The sequence below is a fragment of the Capra hircus genome, chromosome 26, assembly GCF_001704415.2.
Source record: "Capra hircus breed San Clemente chromosome 26, ASM170441v1, whole genome shotgun sequence".
NCBI lineage: Eukaryota > Metazoa > Chordata > Mammalia > Artiodactyla > Bovidae > Capra > Capra hircus.
This window is the reverse complement of record NC_030833.1, coordinates 46,336,091-46,355,458: the sequence shown is the minus strand read 5'-3', so window position 1 is coordinate 46,355,458 and position 19,368 is coordinate 46,336,091. Positions and strand designations below refer to the sequence as shown.

General features: G+C 36.8%; 1 protein-coding gene across 10 annotated transcripts in view; it reads left to right on the top strand.

Annotated features, from left to right (window-relative positions):
- Nucleotides 1–19,368, top strand: part of PCDH15 (protocadherin related 15) — a 910,832-nt gene that overhangs the window by 377,519 nt on the left and 513,945 nt on the right. For all 10 annotated transcript variants that reach the window (XM_018041648.1, XM_018041647.1, XM_005698156.2 and 7 more), the window contains one exon: nt 11,149–11,268. In XM_018041648.1, the coding sequence (XP_017897137.1) occupies nt 11,149–11,268 (120 nt within the window). The remainder of the gene's footprint in view (nt 1–11,148; nt 11,269–19,368) is intronic.

Sequence of the window (19,368 nt, the reverse complement as noted above, 5' to 3'; positions counted from 1 at the left end):
AAAGGCACAGATGGTCTCCATGATTAAGCATAACAAGAGAGATTCCATATATAGTTAAGAATATTTTCTGCACATTTGGTTTTTTTTTTTTTACAGTTTCTTAGGTATTTTTTTTTTAACCAGGGAAGGTTTATTTTGACACAGAAATAATTTCAAACACAAAAATATAAAAATTATATGAGCTTTTTCTCTAAACCATTTGTGGTGTTACTAAAAAGAATCCTTCTTATCCCCAAATATCAATACTTTAATGTGTATTTCTGAAAGATAAGAATATTCTCCACATAACAATACAGCCATCAAAAATCAGAAAATGAACACTGATACACTACTACTTCTAGTCCATAGTCGCCATTCCAGCTCCATCAATTATCCAGATAATGTCTTAATTATAAACATTTATTAAATTCATATTCTGTGAAGACATTGTCCTTGCCCTCAAGGAGTTGAGTATGTTAGTAGTTTACAATCCTTTTTTTATTTTTTTTAGTTTATAACATTATATATTCTATGTGTACGATATTTTCATTTTTGTAATTACTACAGTGTGCTCACCATCTAAAGTTTAGTTTCTACCCATCACCATACCATTGACCTCCTTTACCAATTTTTCTCTCTCTAGCCCCTTTTTCCTTTAGTTATCATGACTCTATTATATCTATGTGTTTGTCTTTGTTTGGTTTGGACATTTATTTTTAATTTTTAAAAAATTTCCCGTATAATGTGATTTTTTTTATACAGGTAAATAAGTCCTTTTCTTTTTTTTTTTAGAAATATGTTCTATGGTGGGACATCCCTGATGGTCCAGTGATTAAGAGTGTGTGGTGCCAATGCAGGGCGCTTGGGTTCAATCCTTGGACAGGGAATTAGATACCACATTTGCAACTAAGTGTTAACATGCCACAACAAAAATTGAAGATCCTAAGTGCCACAACTAAGACCGAGCACAATCAAATAAATTAATTATTTTATAAAAGAAAGAAAGAAAAAGAATATGGTCCATGGTATTGAAAACTTGATGTATTTAATCAAGGAATAAAAATCACTACTTATACAGCCACTTCCTTTCACAGAGTTTCTTTGGATAGAGAGTACTAACATTTAATCTACAGCACACAAAAGCTTCTGAAAAATGAAATAAGACTAAGCCCTCATTCCTTTTTCTTGTCTATTTCCCTCCTCCAAGGAATTAAGTATATTTTGGGAAACAAGAGATAGGTAAGAGAGAAAAAAAATGATATTAAGGGAAAGAAAAGAAGCACATAAAAATACATTTTCTAATTTAAGCCTATAAATGGAAATCAATCTTCCACCTGTTTTAAAATATTCAAGTATGCTACTATTCAACAACTTTCAATAAGATCTTTCATGTATATATTTTTGCTAATTTTAGCAAAAAGTACTAGGCTACTTATTACATTCTATAATAATAATCCTTTTTATTGTTTTGAAAATACTTTTCTACATGAATTAGCTTTTAATCATATATTGAGAGGAAATTATTTTCAATATTAATTATCTAGCTTTCATGATAAAGAATGGAGTAAAGATTTTATGCACAGGTACAAAAGCTATATTATGTTAAAGGGAACTTGCAGAACATATGGAATTCCTTTTTTATATTTTTCTTTTTGATTTCAATAAATCACAGCAAGATAACATCTGCTGAATGTGAATTCAAGAATGTGTACCATTTGTTAACATTTCTAAAAGTTTTAAGACAAACCTCAAATAAACATTTAATTTGAATGAATGTCTTAGCAAAACAAATGATATATCAATAAGTTAATATAAAACCAATGTAATGGTCATAGAAACAGTGTTTTGGCACATAATAAGCTTCAATAAATAATCACAGATTTGGAGATAATGTAATGTTATCATAGTGAGAAAAGCTGAAGTTCTCACTAATGCCCACCTCCTTACAAATGTATAACTCCATTTCATTTGTGGAGACTGCAATGGTTTTTAAACATATCATTATTTCTGAGGCATATATGTAAGGTAGGGATGATTTGCAAGAGAGATTTATAAAATTACTTTATCAGAGGAGGAGGTTAAAGACTGAATTATAGCCAAAGCATGAATGACTTGCAGGTTGGAAAAATTATTTTTATGGCAAATGATCTTTGGACTATACAGTGCAATCAAAAAGACCCTGAAAACAAGGAAAGAGGGAAGAAGACAGTAATTAATCATTTTAAACTGGGTCTGTTTTCTAGAACTGCAATATTAGAAGTTTACAATATTTCACATAGATGACTATGGAAGCACTGCAGACAGTCTTCAAAGGATCATATGTGTATGCTCAGTCACTCAGTCATGTCCGACTCTGTTACCCCATGAACTGTAGCCCACCAGGCTTCTCTATCCATGGTGTTTTTCAGGCAAGAATACTGAAGTGGGTTGCCATTTTCTCCTCTAGAGGATCTTCCTGACCCAAGGATTGAACCCAACTCTCTTGTGTCTCCTGCATTGGCAGGCAGATTATTCGCCACTGCACCAGCTGGGAAAACCCTCAAAGGATCATGGAGTGTAATTAAAATACCAAAAGATTGCCTGGCCCCTGTTGCAGTTAAATCAGCAATTGTTCCATAGAGTTTCACATAGTAGCCATACAGACCTTGTGACTTAGAACATGTGAGACCAATTTTTACGTCTGCAAAATCAAATACTCAGCTTTACTTTTTCATTACTGAGAAACTTCATCAGGGACATATTAGTCAAACAGAACTGAGGGATACATGATAGATAGGTAAATAGACTGAGCAAGGGAGATTTATTAAAAGGAATTGGCTCACACGATTATGGAGGCTAAGATGTTCTAGGATTTGAGTTGTCAAGTTAGAAACCCAGCCGATGTAATTCTAGTCAAAGACCAAAGTTTGAGAACCAAGAAAATTGATTGTGTAAATTCCAAGTTGAATCCAAGTCTGGAGGAAAGAGAAGACAGATGTCCTAACTTGAAGACAGTCAGGCACAGAGAGTGAATTCTTCCTCACTGAGCTTTCTGTCCTATTCAGGTCTTCAATAGATTAGATGAGGCCTGCCCATGTTTAGGGAAATTCCTGGTGGCTCAGCTGGTAAAGAAGCTGCCTGCAATGTGGGAGACCTGGATTCGATCCTTGGTTTGGGAAGATCCCCTGGAGAAGCAAAAGGATACCAACTCCAGTATTCTAACCTAGAGAATTCCATGAACTGTATAGTCCATGAGGTTGCAAAGTGTCAGACAGGACTGAGTGACTTTCACTTTCACCCACATTTAGGGGATGGAACTTTCTGTTTTATTAGGTCTACCAATTCAAATGTTAATCTCATTCAGAAACACCCTTACAGACTCAACTAGAATAAAGTTTAACCAAATATCTGGGTACTTCATGGCTCAGTCAAGCTGACATATGACTGCAACCTCCCTGTGACTGCTAATTTTATGCCATTAAAATATAAGAGAAAGTCATGAAATTGATATCTTACTGTTAATTAAATACGGAGGTGGAGGCTCCAGTTTCACTAATAGCGATAATTTGTACAGGATGTCACTTTCTGCTGGGCATTTGTTCTTAAGAGAAATTTCGTGTGAAGTCTAGTTCTCAACAAACTGTGGAAAATTCTTAAAGAGATGGGAATATCAGACAACGTGACCTGTCTCCTGAGAAATCTGTATGCAGGTCAGGAAGCGACAGTCAGAACTCAACATGGAACAACAGATTGGTTCCAAATAAGGAAAAGAGTACCTCAAGGCTGTATATTGTCACCCTGCTTATTTAACTTATATGCACAGTACATCGTGAGAAATCCTGGACTGGATGAAGCACAAGTTGGAATCAGGATTGCTGGGAGAAATACCAATAATCTAGATATGCAGATGACAACACTCTTATGGCAGAAAGTGAAGAGGAGCTAAAAAACCTCTTGATGAGAGTGAAAGAGGAGAGTGAAAAAGTTGGCTTAAAGCTCAACATTCAGAAAACGAAGATCATGGCATCCGGTCCCATCACTTCATGGGAAATAGATGGGCAAACAGTGGAAACAGTGTCAGACTTTATTTTGGGGGCTCCAAAATCACTGCAGATGGTGATTGCAGCCATGAAATTAAAAGACGCTTACTCCTTGGAAGGAAAGTTATGACCAACCTAGATAGCATATTAAAAAGCAGAGACATTACTTTGCCAACAAAGGTCTGACTAGTCAAAGCTATGGTTTTTCCAGTAGTCATGTATGGATTTGCAAGTTAGACTATAAAGAAAGCTGAGCACCAAAGAATTGATGCCTCTGAACCATGATGTTAGGGTGTTCAGAGTCCCTTGGACTGCAAGGAGATCCAAGCAGTCCATTCTAAAGGAAATCAGTCCTGAATATTCATTGGAAGGATTGATACTGAAGCTGAAATGCCAACACTTTGGACACCAGGTGTGAAGAACTGACTCATTTGAAAAGACCCTGATGCTGGGAGAGATTGAAGGCAGGAGAAGAGGATGACAGAGGATGAGATGGTTAGATGGTATCACCGACTCAATGGAGATGAGTTTGAGTGAACTCCAGGAGTTGGTGATGGACAGGGAGGTCTGGCATGCTGCAGTCCATGGGGTTGCAAAGAGTCAGACACGTCTCAGTGACTGAACTGAACTGGATTGGATGTCTAGTGCACAGTAAATCAGATTACAATATTTGTAACTGAAAAAATGTGCATTTGTCCAATGTAGACTAATGCATAATCTTACTCCACTGAAAATGTTTCTGTTTTGATAATGTCTTTGAGGAGAAATATAGCACCTACTACCATTGTTAATGTTCTGTCATTAAATCATTATTATATGTAAATCATTGTCTAGAGAATTCTAGTTCAGCTAATCTAATATACATGACGCTTCTGATATTTCATCCTTTTTTTAGAGAGCAGGGGGAAAACTAAACACTTGGATTCCTGATGAAGTGTATAAGAAAGTAATATCTCATCAATTGCATTTTAAATCATTCCTTTTTGATGACTTTTTTGAGAATATTTCCAACTTGATAATATCATCATTTATATGAATTATTTCCCAGTTCAAGTGGTATTATTTTAATTGCGCTTATTATAAAAATGCTATATTCTTCTGTGTCCATATACATTGTCTCTTTAATCATTAAAGCCATTAAAGTCTATCATAAGGTATTGTTATAAAATATGTATAAAATTTTTAGATATTCAATATTCACCAATTGTTTATTTTAGCATTTTATTTCTACCAAATTGTCTATTTTCATGTAAATATATTACATGAGACTTCAAGAAATATTCAGTAGGTATTAACGTCAGAGGTCTTCCCTGGTGGCTCAGTGGTAAAGAATTCACCTGCCAATTCAGCAGACACAGGTTCAGTCCCTGGGTTGGGAAGATCCCCTGGTGAGGGAAATAGCAACCCACTCCAGTATCTCACCTGAGAATTCTATGGACAGAGGAGCTTGGCAGTTTATAGTCTATGGGGGTCGCAATAGAGTCAGATACAACTTAGCTACTATAACAACAAAAATATCAGGAGATTATTGTTACCTATCAGTACAAGGACATTGGCGCCAGAGGCATTATTCTAACACTAACTGTGTACATTTAGCACGATATTATGATTTGTGAGGTGCTTTCCAAGATTCATCCTTGTCAATACGTACTTCAAAATGAGCAAGATATTTCTTCGCTAAGTATAAATTTGGCCTATAGTGATATCAACAAATTATGATATCATAAGATGTCCCTTCTTTAAGTCCTCACTTTGAACAAATGAAAACTAGCAGCCAGTTATGAACAAAAATACCTCTGTATTAGTTGTGGGATCCAACACCGTATGCAAAGAGACCTGGAAGTAGAGGCCTGTGCATTAGGTAGTAGGTATATAGACCTTGGTGTGGAATTCAAGTTAGCTGAACCCACTGGACCTGCTGAGCAAGGAACTGACCCTAACTTCTCAGGGCCATAGCCTGGGGGAAACTTGGGTAATGCTGATTTAAGCAGATAACCATGGATGAGAGAGATTTTGTGAAAGTCCAGTCCTCTCAAGGAGACATTCCAGCCCTATCTTGGAGCAAAAAGTAATATGTTTGATTGAATTAGAAAGGGGAGAAGTGCCTTTTCCAGAAGGCACTGGAAAATGCCTTTCCAGTGTTACCCCTCCCTCTAAGGTAACACAATGTGAGGCTAAACTATCCTGGTGGAACCTCTCCTGGTTCAAGAAAGGGAGAGAGAGCAATTGGTCACTGCCTGACAACCTTAGCTGGGTCAGACACAGTGGCAGCCCAGTTATTGAGGCAGGACCTCCCTGACTCTGGGGAGGGAGGAGATTGGAAAGGATACAGGTAAGAATATCAAAAGATTAAAAGAATGAGGTTCCTCCTAACTTTGCTCAGAACATCAGTGAGAAGTCAGCCCACAGGCTACTTGGATAACCTCAAACAAGGATCTCTTCATTTGGCCTGTTGTCATCCCCAACACTCCAAATGCTAAACCTGTAAAATTCCCTACTGTATGGACATTCTCCAGCATCTCCAAGTGAGATGCTGAGAATGAACTTGGATAAATAGAGAATGTGCTCAGAAAATCAGACCAGGGACTGTGGGCAAAGGAGACACCACAAATTTAACTACAGTGCCACCTTTTGGAAAACAAAAGAAGTTCCCAGCAGCCAACCCAGTGTGTTCTTAAAACCAGGAAAAAAAAAAAAAAAAAGACAGCCTTAAGAATTCAGCCACACCAGGGGCTTCCATCATAGCTCAGTCAGTAAAGAATCTGCCTGCAGTACAGGAGGCCTGGGTTTGATTCCTGGGTTGGGAAGATTCCCTGGAGAAGGAACCCACTCCAGTGTTCTTGCCTGGAGAACCTCCTGGACAGAAAAGCCTGGCAGGCTACAGTCCATGGGGTCCCAAGAGTTGGACACGACTTAGTGACTAAACTACCAGAGAGCAACAAGTGTGGAGCAAGTATATTCATACAAGCGATGTGGGTTCAGTCCCTGGGTTGGGAAGATCCCCTGGAGTAGGGCATGGCAACCCACTCCAGTATTCTCACCTGGGGAATCCTATGGACAGTGGAGCCTGGCGGGCTAAAGTCCATAAGGTTACAGAGAATCAGAGACATGACTGAAGTGGTTTAGCACACATGCACGCCCTGCCACGTTAAATGCAAAAGCAGCCAATGCGAAACTTCAAGAAATGTGGAGTCAAACAACGTGTAAACAATTATCCCACAGTAATCAAACCCCAAAGCGTGGAATTTGGTAATTTACCTGATAAAGAATTGAAAATAACAGTTTTGAAAAAAGTAAATGAACTACAAGAAAACACAGAAACACAATTCTGAAATCAGAAAAATGAGTAAAATGAGACATTTAACAGAGACATTGTAAAAACCAAACAAATTCCGGAGCTGAAAATTCAATGAATAAAATGGAAAGTGCAATACAAAGTGTCTACTCTAGAATAGACCAAACATATTAAATAAAGTGTTTTTAAATAGAAACACACATAAAACAAGGTTATGTATTGATTTGTTGATGAAAAATGTTGTAACCAGAGGCTTGCAAAACTTAATCCTGTATTCCCCTCAGCAATGTAATAACCCTGCATTTCCCCTAAGAGCAATGGTTCAGTCCTTGTTAATTCAGTGTTCATGGTGACTTTATAGTATAGAACCACCATGGGTGATAAAAATCAACTATATTTATATAAAATGTGGATACAATGCTTCAGTGAGGAATATTGCAAGAAAAATTAGTAAGGGAATTTTCCCTTTTGAAGCATTGTTCCTGATTTTTAGGTTGGCTCAACAGCAATGGCTCACAAGATAATTGAACAGCTAGCTACTCACATTTTACATTCAAGTTTCTGTTACACAATTTCATGAAATATTGCATTTTCTTGCTTTATTTTCTTTAATTATTACATGTGCATTTGTGCATTTTCTATATTTTCCTAATAGTTGTGTAAAATCATTTGTGGAAAAAGACACAAACTAAATAAACAAGTAACACCCTCAGGCAGCTGCCCAAGGTGATAATCAGCCCACAGATAGAATGCCCTTCAGAAAACCAAATTTATATTTCTGAGACTTGTTGAAATGTTAAAGGACATGGAACACGACCATCTGTATGGCATATGTACCCTGAAAATTCTGTTTAATGATGTATAGGGAAACACATTTTAACAAACAACTTATCATATGAAGATTTTCACTCCCCACATAATATTTAGAAATATGTCTTATTTATATAATGTGAATATGTGTGTGCACATAGATATGTACATATTTTTGTTGGATATGTATATTAATGTATTCTATAATATACTTATTCATTTTCTATATGCATATATATGTATATTTATTTAAAAGCATATTGCATGTTCTAATTCTCTTTTGCTTGTTTGTATTTGTACAGGCCATTTCATTGGAGCCCTTTGACTTTTGCCTGACCTTCCATATTAAAACAAAATGTTTATCCTCTTTTTTAACTAGCTGTTTCTCCTATATTAGCTTTAAACATTCCAAACCCTAGCTTATATCTAAACAGGTCCATATCTGAGTGGTAGATCATGAATAAATGTGTGTAGTTCAATTACTGATACATTTTAACATTACATTTTACATGTATATGTCTGTGTGTGGATGTTTACTTATTCCAGTAGTGAAAATGAACAATCTATGCTAATATGTTTGGTCTAAATGTGCAACTATGGAAGGAAGTAAAACTCACTAGTCTATGCAAATGTTGAACTAATAATTCGACATACTTCTTGCCATTTGCTGTCAACAACTAAACATCACATTTTCAAAGTTGGGTCACAAGCCTCGTGAAGTCGTGAAGTCGCTCAGTCGTGTCCAACGCTTCGTGACCCCACGGACTGTAGCCCACCAGACTCCTCCATCCATGGACTTTTCTAGGCAAGAGCACTGGAGTAGGTTGCCATTTCCTTCTCCAGAGGATCTTCCCAAGCCAGGGATTGAACCTGGGTCTCCCGCATTGCAGGCAGACTCTCTACCGTCTGAGCCACCAGGGAATCACAGTCTATTTTCAAAAATTTCTGACACCTACTGTTCAAGATTTCTGGCTTTTTCCTTTTATGTGTGTTTTTTTGGGGAGCGGGGGTTAATTTTGTAATTCAACTCTGTGGCACAGTTATCTACTTTGGCAACAAAGGATCTTTAATTATTCAGTTTTATTAAATATCAAGAAGCAAAATTTTGCCATTCAATTTTAAATTTTCATAATTAAATATATCAAGAGTGAGTGAATTTTTGTAAGATAAATCAAGGCACAACTACATTAGAGTGGGTGAATTTTTACAAAAGAGTGACATATTTGGGGACAGGGACTACATTAAAAATATTAAAATGTTGGCTTGAAAGCCTTTTAGTTAACTATTTCCAATGGTGTGTCCATGTTTATATACGTGTCATTTAAACCATCTCCTCTCACTTTATCCTCAGTTCTCTTTGAGCTGCAGAGAGTCAAAGCTTACCTTTAAAAGCTACTTGCCAGGAGGACTGATTTTATAAATACACTACTTTGTACTTACAGTTCCCCAACCATGGGCTCCCCAAAGTATAGTTTTAAAATCACTTTTAATTGCAATTGTATCCTTTTTCTAAATCAGAGATGGCAAAATACTGTGGTTGCTGTGCCAGTGGATATACTGGGGTGTGGGGGGTATTAAATTCATAATATAATTCTTTAAAAGCTATTGTCGACTTTAGAACCAAGAGATTTCTTATGAAACTGGAATATTAAAAGACGTAGTATTGGGTTGGCCAAAAAATTCAATAGGGTTTTTCTACAACATCTTTTCCACAACATCCATGACATCACTGGAAAAATCTGAATGAACTTTTTGACCAACCCAATAGCATTGTCTCCATATTCCATTATGAGAGTTTCCTGAGGCTGAGCAGCAGATATCCTTTTAGAGAAGGATGTGTTCTTTAGTCGCCACGTTCCCATGAGATGTGCTTCACTCCTTTACATTGCCTGATGGATCCCTATAGATATCTAGGTTTGTCATCCCTGAAAATGGAAGTAAATGAGATGACTCTTCTTTTCTCTCCCTCTGAGAAGCTATTTCTCCATGAAAGAATCCTATTTTAAAGCTAACAAAACATATCTCAGAACAAAATGTAAAAGTCCATTTTCTTTAGAGGCACAGGTCTTGTGTTTATTGACTAAGTTCATTTATTCATTGAGACAGTGCAATAATTAAGAAAGTGAAGTGTAAAATGTAAGAGTAATGGAAAAGATGCCGTGTACTGACACGGAGTAGGGAAATGCTATGTCAGGAAGGGTTTAGAAGAAGATGACACCTAATTAAGTTGAAAAATAACTATTGAGGATTCCATCTAAAACTTGAGAACTGGAGACTCTGGATGTAGGACTACATTGTGAAAAGACTTAAAAGTAAGAGAAAACAGTGGTGATTCTCTGATGGAGATTAATAAGAGGTAAAGCTAGACATTCAGGCCAACTGTGAAATCATGGTCTTATATGACACATTATGTTTTATTGTTGGCTCAATTCAAAATGAAAAGATATTACTATCTCTCCAATTCTATCAGACAATGGCTTTCTACTCAACCAGTACTACAATCACTAAAGAAAATCCCAGCTTTCTCTCTCCTTTGATAGATAAGGAATCCATAGTCTCTAACTTTCTTCCTCAAATTCGCAACCTGCATATAATTACCACCCTGGATTTCATTGATCTCTTTGATTTTTTTTTAAAAATTTTAAAATAAAGTGATTGTTGATAATTCCTTCATACAATATAAATCCTAGCTTATAGATAATCTGATCCATCGAAGTGTTTTTAAGTAGGAACAACAGATGCATTTTCTCCACAAGTTTAAGACGCTAATGTTTATAAACTGGTCCAAATGTACTTCACACTGAATCGGGGCTTCAGTTTCTTTATGCAAAGCGAGGACTCTGATGTTGGAAATTTCCAGACTTTGTAGGAACTCCTGCATAAGGTTTCCAAGTGTTCTTTTGAAACACTTCGAGTCTGTGTTTGTGGGCTGCTGCCTACTTTTTTCCTTTGTGTGATTAACAATTGTGGTTTCTGTGCTGGAACATTTCCGGTATGCCGTCGATCAAATGAGAATTGACAGTTTCTCTCTTGTATTCTTTGCAGCTCACTCCAGTTGGCACCACAATCTTCACAGGATTTTCAGGAGACAATGGAGCTACAGACATAGATGATGGCCCAAATGGACAGATAGAATATGTGATTCAGTATAATCCAGATGATCCAGTATGTAAATATCTACTTGCAATGTAACTTCACTATAAGGAGTAAAATTAATATTTATTTAAGCTGACATTTATTATATTCTTCTATTGTTCAGTTCCTAGAACCATGTTAGTAATTGTACTATTATTAATAACTATCCCAAATTACATTTTATGATATATTTTTGCTACATTTATAGGCTAATTTTGGATTGGTTTTGTTGATAAAAGTTTTTAAATATCTTCATAGGTATAATAAGTCATTTCTATTAAATCTCTGTTATGTTAGTTGACTCCTAAGCATTCTAAATAAATCACTTCATGTGTTATTACCAATGTAACACATATGTTTTATGGAACTTGCAAATTAATACCACCACTACCCCTTCTCCACCAGTGAAACCTGAGATAGAAAAGAGGGCAAAGCCTCTTGATAGCTTTTTTGTGTGTTTTTTGTTTTGTTGTGTGTGTGTGTGTGTGTTTTGCTTCAGACAATGGGGCTTCTATTCTGTGCTGTAGGCTAAGTTCTTTCTAAGATATAGGATATATAATACAAAAAAAAGAAGAATTGTTTTCTGGAAACTAGACCTGAAATTCCTGCCTGTTATCTTTCTCTTCCTCTTTTCCCCAAGGCAGCTTCTCAGAACACAAAGGGCTCCTCAAAGCAGTTTTACAATCACTTAAGTGATGTTTAATTAATGTTTCTCCTAACATTAAATATAAATTTAATATTAGGAATATAAAAAGTGGTGACATTAACATGTCTTTGTTTTTAAATTATATATCTCTTATAAAAGCTCTAAACAAAAAATCTGTTGAACTTACAGATACTAAGACTCTTAGTAAGATCTGCCTCACAAATCGATTGTCAATTATAAATGCAGTTTCTCATTTTATCGCCACAAATCAGTTAGTAACAGGATTTCTATTGTATAGGAGAGAACACATGTTCACAGGTGACATGACTTGCCTGGTTGTTATTGCTGTTGTTCAGTCATTAAGGCATGTCCATCTCTTTGTAACCTCATGGATTGCAGCACCCCAGGCCCCCTTGTCCCTCACTATCTCCTGAAATCTGCCCAGGTTCATGCCCAGTGAATCAGTGATGCCATCTAACACACAGCTATTTCTAAGCTGAAGAGTCAGGACTTGCTTTCTGAGTAGTGTGTGCTCCACTCTTCCTCTGTTGTGCTCTAATAAAATAGTTGCAGCACTTGTGTTAAAATTTTCAAAAAAAAAAAAAAAAATGGAGAGCAAAAGCAAAACACCAAAAGCCCGTGAGTATAGCAGGGTTTAAGATCTGGGGAGATTTTGGTTTTGTTTTTCCCCTAAAAACTATGCCTCCACATGTTTATAGGCAGACACAATGAAGCCAAGAGATGGAAAGATAATGAGAATGTGATAGAAAAGGACAGTAATGATGTAAGGTGTTACAAAGAAGTAGAGTGGAAAAGATAAAAGAAACAGAAGAGAAGAGGGCAAGAGAAACATTTTTTAAAAGATAGAAACATGAAGCTGACTATACAGAATATTTCTAAACCATTTATTTTCTTACTATTTAGATTTTTAGAATAATCAATTGTATGCATGTGCATGTTTTTAGCTTATATTTTATGAGGGTCATTTTCTAATCTTTACTCCTCAGTTTGTAAAAATGAAACTCCCACAAAGTAGAGGATGGTCAGGTCATGTATTTTAAGGAAATATTTATTATGTTGCATAAAAGAAAGAAACTTATCCAAGATTTGATATATTATGAGAAAAAAAAGTGTATTACTTGGAAGATATCTCTTAGAATTTTTGTGAGGCTGAAATACCTTGTTAGCTATGCAATAATTCCTTCTGAATGCTTCTTCTTTTCAAGGATTTGTGGGCTCAGCATGAAATATAATATCATATACTTTTACTACCTACAGATAGAATAAGTCAGTCACATGCAGTTTCCAAATTGCAAAAAGAAAAAAAAAAGAGTACTTTAGCAAGCTAGCACTACTATAGAATAAAGAAAGAAATTATTTGGTCATGGCTAATTGGTGAGGCAAAAGATTAAGACGTCATGACAGCACTTAACTGAGTGTGTGTGTTGAAAGAGAAAGCATTAACCAAACCACATTCTTATAGAGTGAATCCAACTTTAATCATCATAGAGACTTAATGATCAACACCAGTTTCTTCTCATGTAAAATCTCTTGGACACTATCTTATGATATTCATATTATTAAATTATAAAATCTCTAGAAATTCTGCTTATAATTAATAGCATAATTATATTATCTAGCTTATTTCTTAGTGTCAAACCAAACTTGTATGTATTACAAATGTGTGCATGCTAAGCCCCTTTGGTCATGTCAGACTCTGCAAGTCAATGGACTGTGGTCCACCAGGCTCCTCTGTCCAAGGGATTCTCCTGGCAAGAATGGGAATGGGTTGCCGCGCTCTTCTCCAGGGGATCTTACCAATCCAGGGATCGAACCCACATCTCTTATGTCCCCTGCATTGGAGGCATATTCTTTAACACTAGTTCCACCTGGGAAAATATGTAACCTCAAAATGCGGACACTTCTGGCTTTTGCAAACACAATATAATTTTTTAAAATAAATTTTATATAATTAAAATTAGTTTATTTAAAATTGAAGATGTTAGTTGCTCAGTGTGTCCGACTCTTTGTGACCCCATGGACTGTAGCTCACCAGGCTCCTCTGTCCATGGGATTCTCTAGGCAAGACTATTGGAGTGGGTTGCCATTCCCTTCTCCAGGGGATCTTCCCTATGCAGGGATCGAACCTGGGTCTCCTACATTGCAGGCATATTCTTTACTGTCTGAGACACCAGGGAAGCCCAATTTCACATTCAAATTTAGTTTTCTCTTCTCTCTTAATAAAAAAAAAAAAATGACAACCCTGGTCCTGATTTCCAATAAGCCAACAATCAGCTAGAGTTGAATTGTTTTCCCATAATCAAACTTCTATCATACAGACAATATATGTATATCCACTTCACCTCCGTCGTGTCACTCATTTACATTATCCAAGTAATCCTTGTAGAAATTTACAAATGTAACTTCTGCTCTACTGTAATGCAAAGTATTTTTTTTTTGCATTTTTATTGGCGTATAGTTGCTTTACACTGCTATGTCAGTTTGTGCTATAGAGCAAAGTGACCAGCCAGATGTATACATACATCCCCTCTCTTTTGGATTTCCTTCCCAGTTAGGTCACCACAGAGCATCAAGTGGAGTTCAGTTTGCTGTACAATAGGTTCCACATTAGTTATGCATTTTATACATAGTAGTGTATTTATGTCAATCCCAGTCTCTTCATTCATTCCCCTCCCCTTGGTATCCATGTGTTTGCTCTCTCCATCTATATTTCTATTTCTGTTTTGTAAATAGGATCATCTATACCATTTTCTGGGCTTCCCTGGTAGCTCAGCTGGGTGGGGAAGATTCTCTGGAGAAGGGATACGCTTCCCACTCCAGTATTCTTGGGCTTCCATGGTAGCAGGGATGGTAAACAATCTGCCTGCAACGTGGGAGACCTGGGTTCGATCTCTGGGCTTGATCCCTAGGTTGGGAAGATCCCTGGAGGAGGGCATGGCAATCCACTTCATTATTCTTGCCTGGAGAATCTCCATGGACATAGGAGCTGGGCAAGCTACAGTCTATGGGTTGCACAGAGTCAGACATGACTAAGCACAGCACATACCATTTTTATAGATTCTAAGTATATGCATTAATATACAATATTTGCTTTTCTCTTTATGACTTGCTTCACTCTGTATAACAGTCTGTAGGTTGATCCATGTCTGTGCAAATGACACAGCTTGGTTCCTTTTAGTAGCTGAATAATATTCCACTGTATCTAAGTACCATATCTTCTTTATCCATTCCTCTGTTGATGGACATTTAGGTTGCTTCCATGTCCTGGCTGTTGTAAATTGTGCTTCAATGAACATTGGGGTGCATGTATCTTTTCAAAGTATGGTTTTCTCCATATATATGCCCAGGACTGGGATTGCTGGATCATATTTATTTTAGTTTTTTAAGGAACCTCCATACTGTTCTCCATAGCGCCTGTACCAATTTACATTCCCACCAACAGTGTAGGTAGGTTCCTTTTTTTTCCCCATACTCTCTCCAACACTTACTGTTTGTAGATTTTTTGATGATGACTATTCTGAGTGATGTGAAGTGATACCTTACTGAACTAACTGTATTTTTAAAAGTGAAAAGAAAAATTCAGAAAAAAAAAGAGAAGAATTTGTCTTCAAATGTTCTATGGAATTTTTAATTTTAGAGAGCTTATCTTACTCAGAAAAATGCAGTTCTGTTAGGTATCATTCTGATAGTTTATTGATAAATCTTATTATTAACAGATTGATAAGCCTGTTCATACAATAGATTATATCATATCAGTTTTCTTATCTTGATCTTTTATTATTTTATGCCAGACTTAGGTGACCTTTATTCTGCATTTCAAGTGCTTTTCCCAAAAGTAGTAAGAAGAGATCTGATGACATATCCCTTATAGCAGTGTCCAGTGCACTGAAAGCAGCACAGCATTTTTAATAAAACCCACTGCCACTCAGAAAAGCACTTAGGACATTTAAGTAAAATGCTTGGGCTACTTCTTTCTTGGAGGTAGTAGAGTGGTCTTTCATCACCTCCTCCTCAGTAGACTGTCCTTCTCTTCTAATGTGCTTGATCCTCTTTAAATTTTGAAGGAACTGAATAGAAAAAAAAAAAAGAGAGAGAGAGAGAGAGAGAGCCATCATTTATTCTGTAATGTAAAGGGGTGTAATTCTTTTGAATTTCATGAATCAGGAAGATAAAATCACATTTTAGATGCAAAAGATGTTTAACAAATCATTATCTCAAAGTAGTTTTGCATATAGGTCAAAGTCCAAATTTCAGATATTACTAAAATACCTGGGCTAAGCAAAAACAACATTGCTTACTTTTAGATAGTTTACTAAAAATATTACCTTATACTTTGATACTTTTTTTTTTACAGAATGTATTATATGGGATAGTCACATGGCACCATAGTCATATTATTATTTTTTAAAATAATGAACATTCATGTTTAATTCAGTTCAGTTCAATTCAGTTGCTCAGTCGTGTCCAACTCTTGAGACCTCATGAATCGCAGCATGCCAGCCCTCCCTGTCCATCACCAGTTCCCAGAGTTCACTCAAACTCATGTCCATCAAGTCGGTGATGCCATTCAGCCATCTATCCTCTGTCGTCCCCTTCTCCTGCCCTCAATCCCTCCCAGCATCAGGGTCTTTTCCAATGAGTCAACTCTTAGTATGAGGTGGCCAAAGTATTGGAATTTCAGCTTTAGCATCAGTCCTTCCAATGAACACCCAGGACTGATCTTCTTTAGGATGGTCTGGTTGGACCTCCTTGCAGTCCAAGGGACCCTCAAGTGTCTTCTCCAACACCACAGCTCAAAAGCATCAATTCTTTGGCACTCAGCTTTCTTTACAGTCCAACTCTCACATCCATACATGACCACTGGAAAAACCATAGCCTTGACTAGATGGACCTTTGTTGGCAAAGTAATATCTCTGCTTTTTAATATCTAGGTTGGTCATAACTTTCCTTCCAAGGAGTAAGCGTCTTTTAATTTCATGGCTGCAATAACCATTAGGTTATTGCTTAAAGTCTTTGTGTTAAATTTTGAACCCAGGTCTTTTCACTGTGAGTCTGTGACATTTTAAATTTACAATATACATGTGCTTTTGAAGTTAAACAGAAACTTCTAAATACAATTTCCTAAGACAAGGAAATAAAGTATATTGTATTATTTCCTGTATTACTAAATACGCATATGTATATTTATGTGTGTTTCTGTAGCAGGGAGGAATGAGTTTGTAGGAAACAGAGAAACAGTCATCAGAGTGCTGGAATTTTACTAGGAGCAAATTGGTGTTGCTGTACTTCCCAGTGAAACTTATTTGTGCCTTGGTCCTGTCATTAGGACCAGGAAATATATATGTACGTGTTTGTGTGTGTCTCTGTGTGTGCAGGTCTCAAAACCAAATCTCTCTGTTTTTGAGTGAATTTCTAGTCCTTACAGTTGAATGGAGAATATATAAAAAAAAATATTTATGAATGTAGCATGAATATGAGAAGCCAAACAGAATCTTTCCTGATTATTAAAAAATGATGGATGACCAGAGTTCTCAGCTGAGAACAGATAATTCAAAGTATGTCATTCTCTGTTTCCAGATCATCTACATCTCTGGAGCTCAACACCTCCTTAAATGGCTAGGGGAGAGGTGTTATTTTATCTCTATTGGTACTTATTCAGCTTCGCACAGGTTAATAAAGAGGGTCATAGGGGAATGAGTGTGCTCTAGAGAAACATGGAATTGATAGTCAACATTCTGTCTCCTTCTTTGCTTAAGTCAGTGTGAGTATGTGTGTTGAGGGTGGGCATTATATATGCCTCCTACACTTTTTCTCATACTTCCAGCAGTGATAAAATAATTAAAACTGCCATATATGCCCATTTACTCAATGGAGATTTGCCACTTTAGTTACTGAGATACTAAACTGCCAGGAAGTTGTGAGTGGACCTTTCCTAATGGAGACCAGATGCTTGGGGCCTGTGGCTATTAAGAGGCTTAGTCATCATTGGAATACCTATTTAATAGCACTAGGCAGGTAGAGGTCAGCATTTAAATTCTCATCACCCAAGGAAACCTGTGCTAATTTGTGCTTTAAAGAGTAGTGTCCAAAATTAACAGAAAGTGGGTCAGGGACTTACTTCCAAAAAATGTAGGTGGCTTAAGGAAAAGGATATGACTGTGCTCCTACACTGGAGAAGGCACTGGCGACCCACTCCAGTACTCTTGCCTGGAAAATCCCACGGATGGAGGAGCCTGGAAAGCTGCAGTCCATGGGGTCTCTAGGAGTCGGACACGACTAAGAGACTTCACTTTCACTCTTCACTGTCATGCATTGGAGAAGGCAATGGCAACCACTCCAGTGTTCTTGCCTGGAGGATCCCAGGGACGGGGGAGGCTGGTGGGCTGCCGTCTGTGGGGCCGCACAGAGTCGGGCACGACTGCAGCGACTCGGCAGCTGTAACACTGCTCCTATACGCCTCTCCTTTGCTGATGAAACAGATCACTAAGGGTAAAAGGAGAGGAAAATGAATGGCAGAGGGAAGGAAGGCATAGACTTTTCTTCCCCTCCCAACTCAAACAGTTCTTTGACAAAGTCTAAGACTGAGATACTGTCGATATGCGTGATCACACACACATTTACCTGTATCAGAGAACTGACAAGTTATAGGATCTTATTTCCTGGTGATCTAATGACAGGAACAAGGCGCAGATATGTTTCGTCGGGAAATATAGCAGCACTAATTTGCTCCTAGTGAAATTCCAGCACTCTGATCACTGTTTCTGTTTCCTACAAACTCATTCCTACCTGCTACAGAAACACACACAAATATGCGTATGCATATTTAGGGACACAGGAAAAATTATGATGTAGTTTGTGACACCTTGTTCCAACCAATTTCCTCTGAAATTGTATTTAGAAGTTTCTGTTTGACTTCAAAAGTACATATATGTTATAAATTTACAATGTCACAGACTCAGTGAAAAGACCTGGGTTCAAAGTTTAACACAAAGAAAGACTTTAAGCAATAATAAATATTAATATTTATTATTATTATATTTAAAAGTCCATCCTAATGTTAAATATAAAGAAAAATGAAAGAATTGTCCATCTTAAAAATGTGTTACAGGAGCTTAGGGACTTCCCTGGTGGTTCAGTGCCTAAGACTCATGCTCCCAATGCAAGGGGCCTGAGTTTGATTCCTGATCAGAGAACTGGAGCCCATGTGCTACAACTAAAAAGGTTCTACATACCTCAGTGAAGACTTGGTGTGGTCAAATACATGAATATTTTTAAAATGTGTTTCAGGAGCTCACTATTGAGTTGAGTTCACAATTAAATGACAAAACTCTTATATACTTAGCTTGATCCTTTCTATCTTCTAGTTTATTTTTTCTCAAAGTAAAATCTAAACCTTCTACTTGAGAATTACCCAAGAGTTTTGTTAGAAATACAGAATGTTTGAGAATTCTGGAATTTGGAGG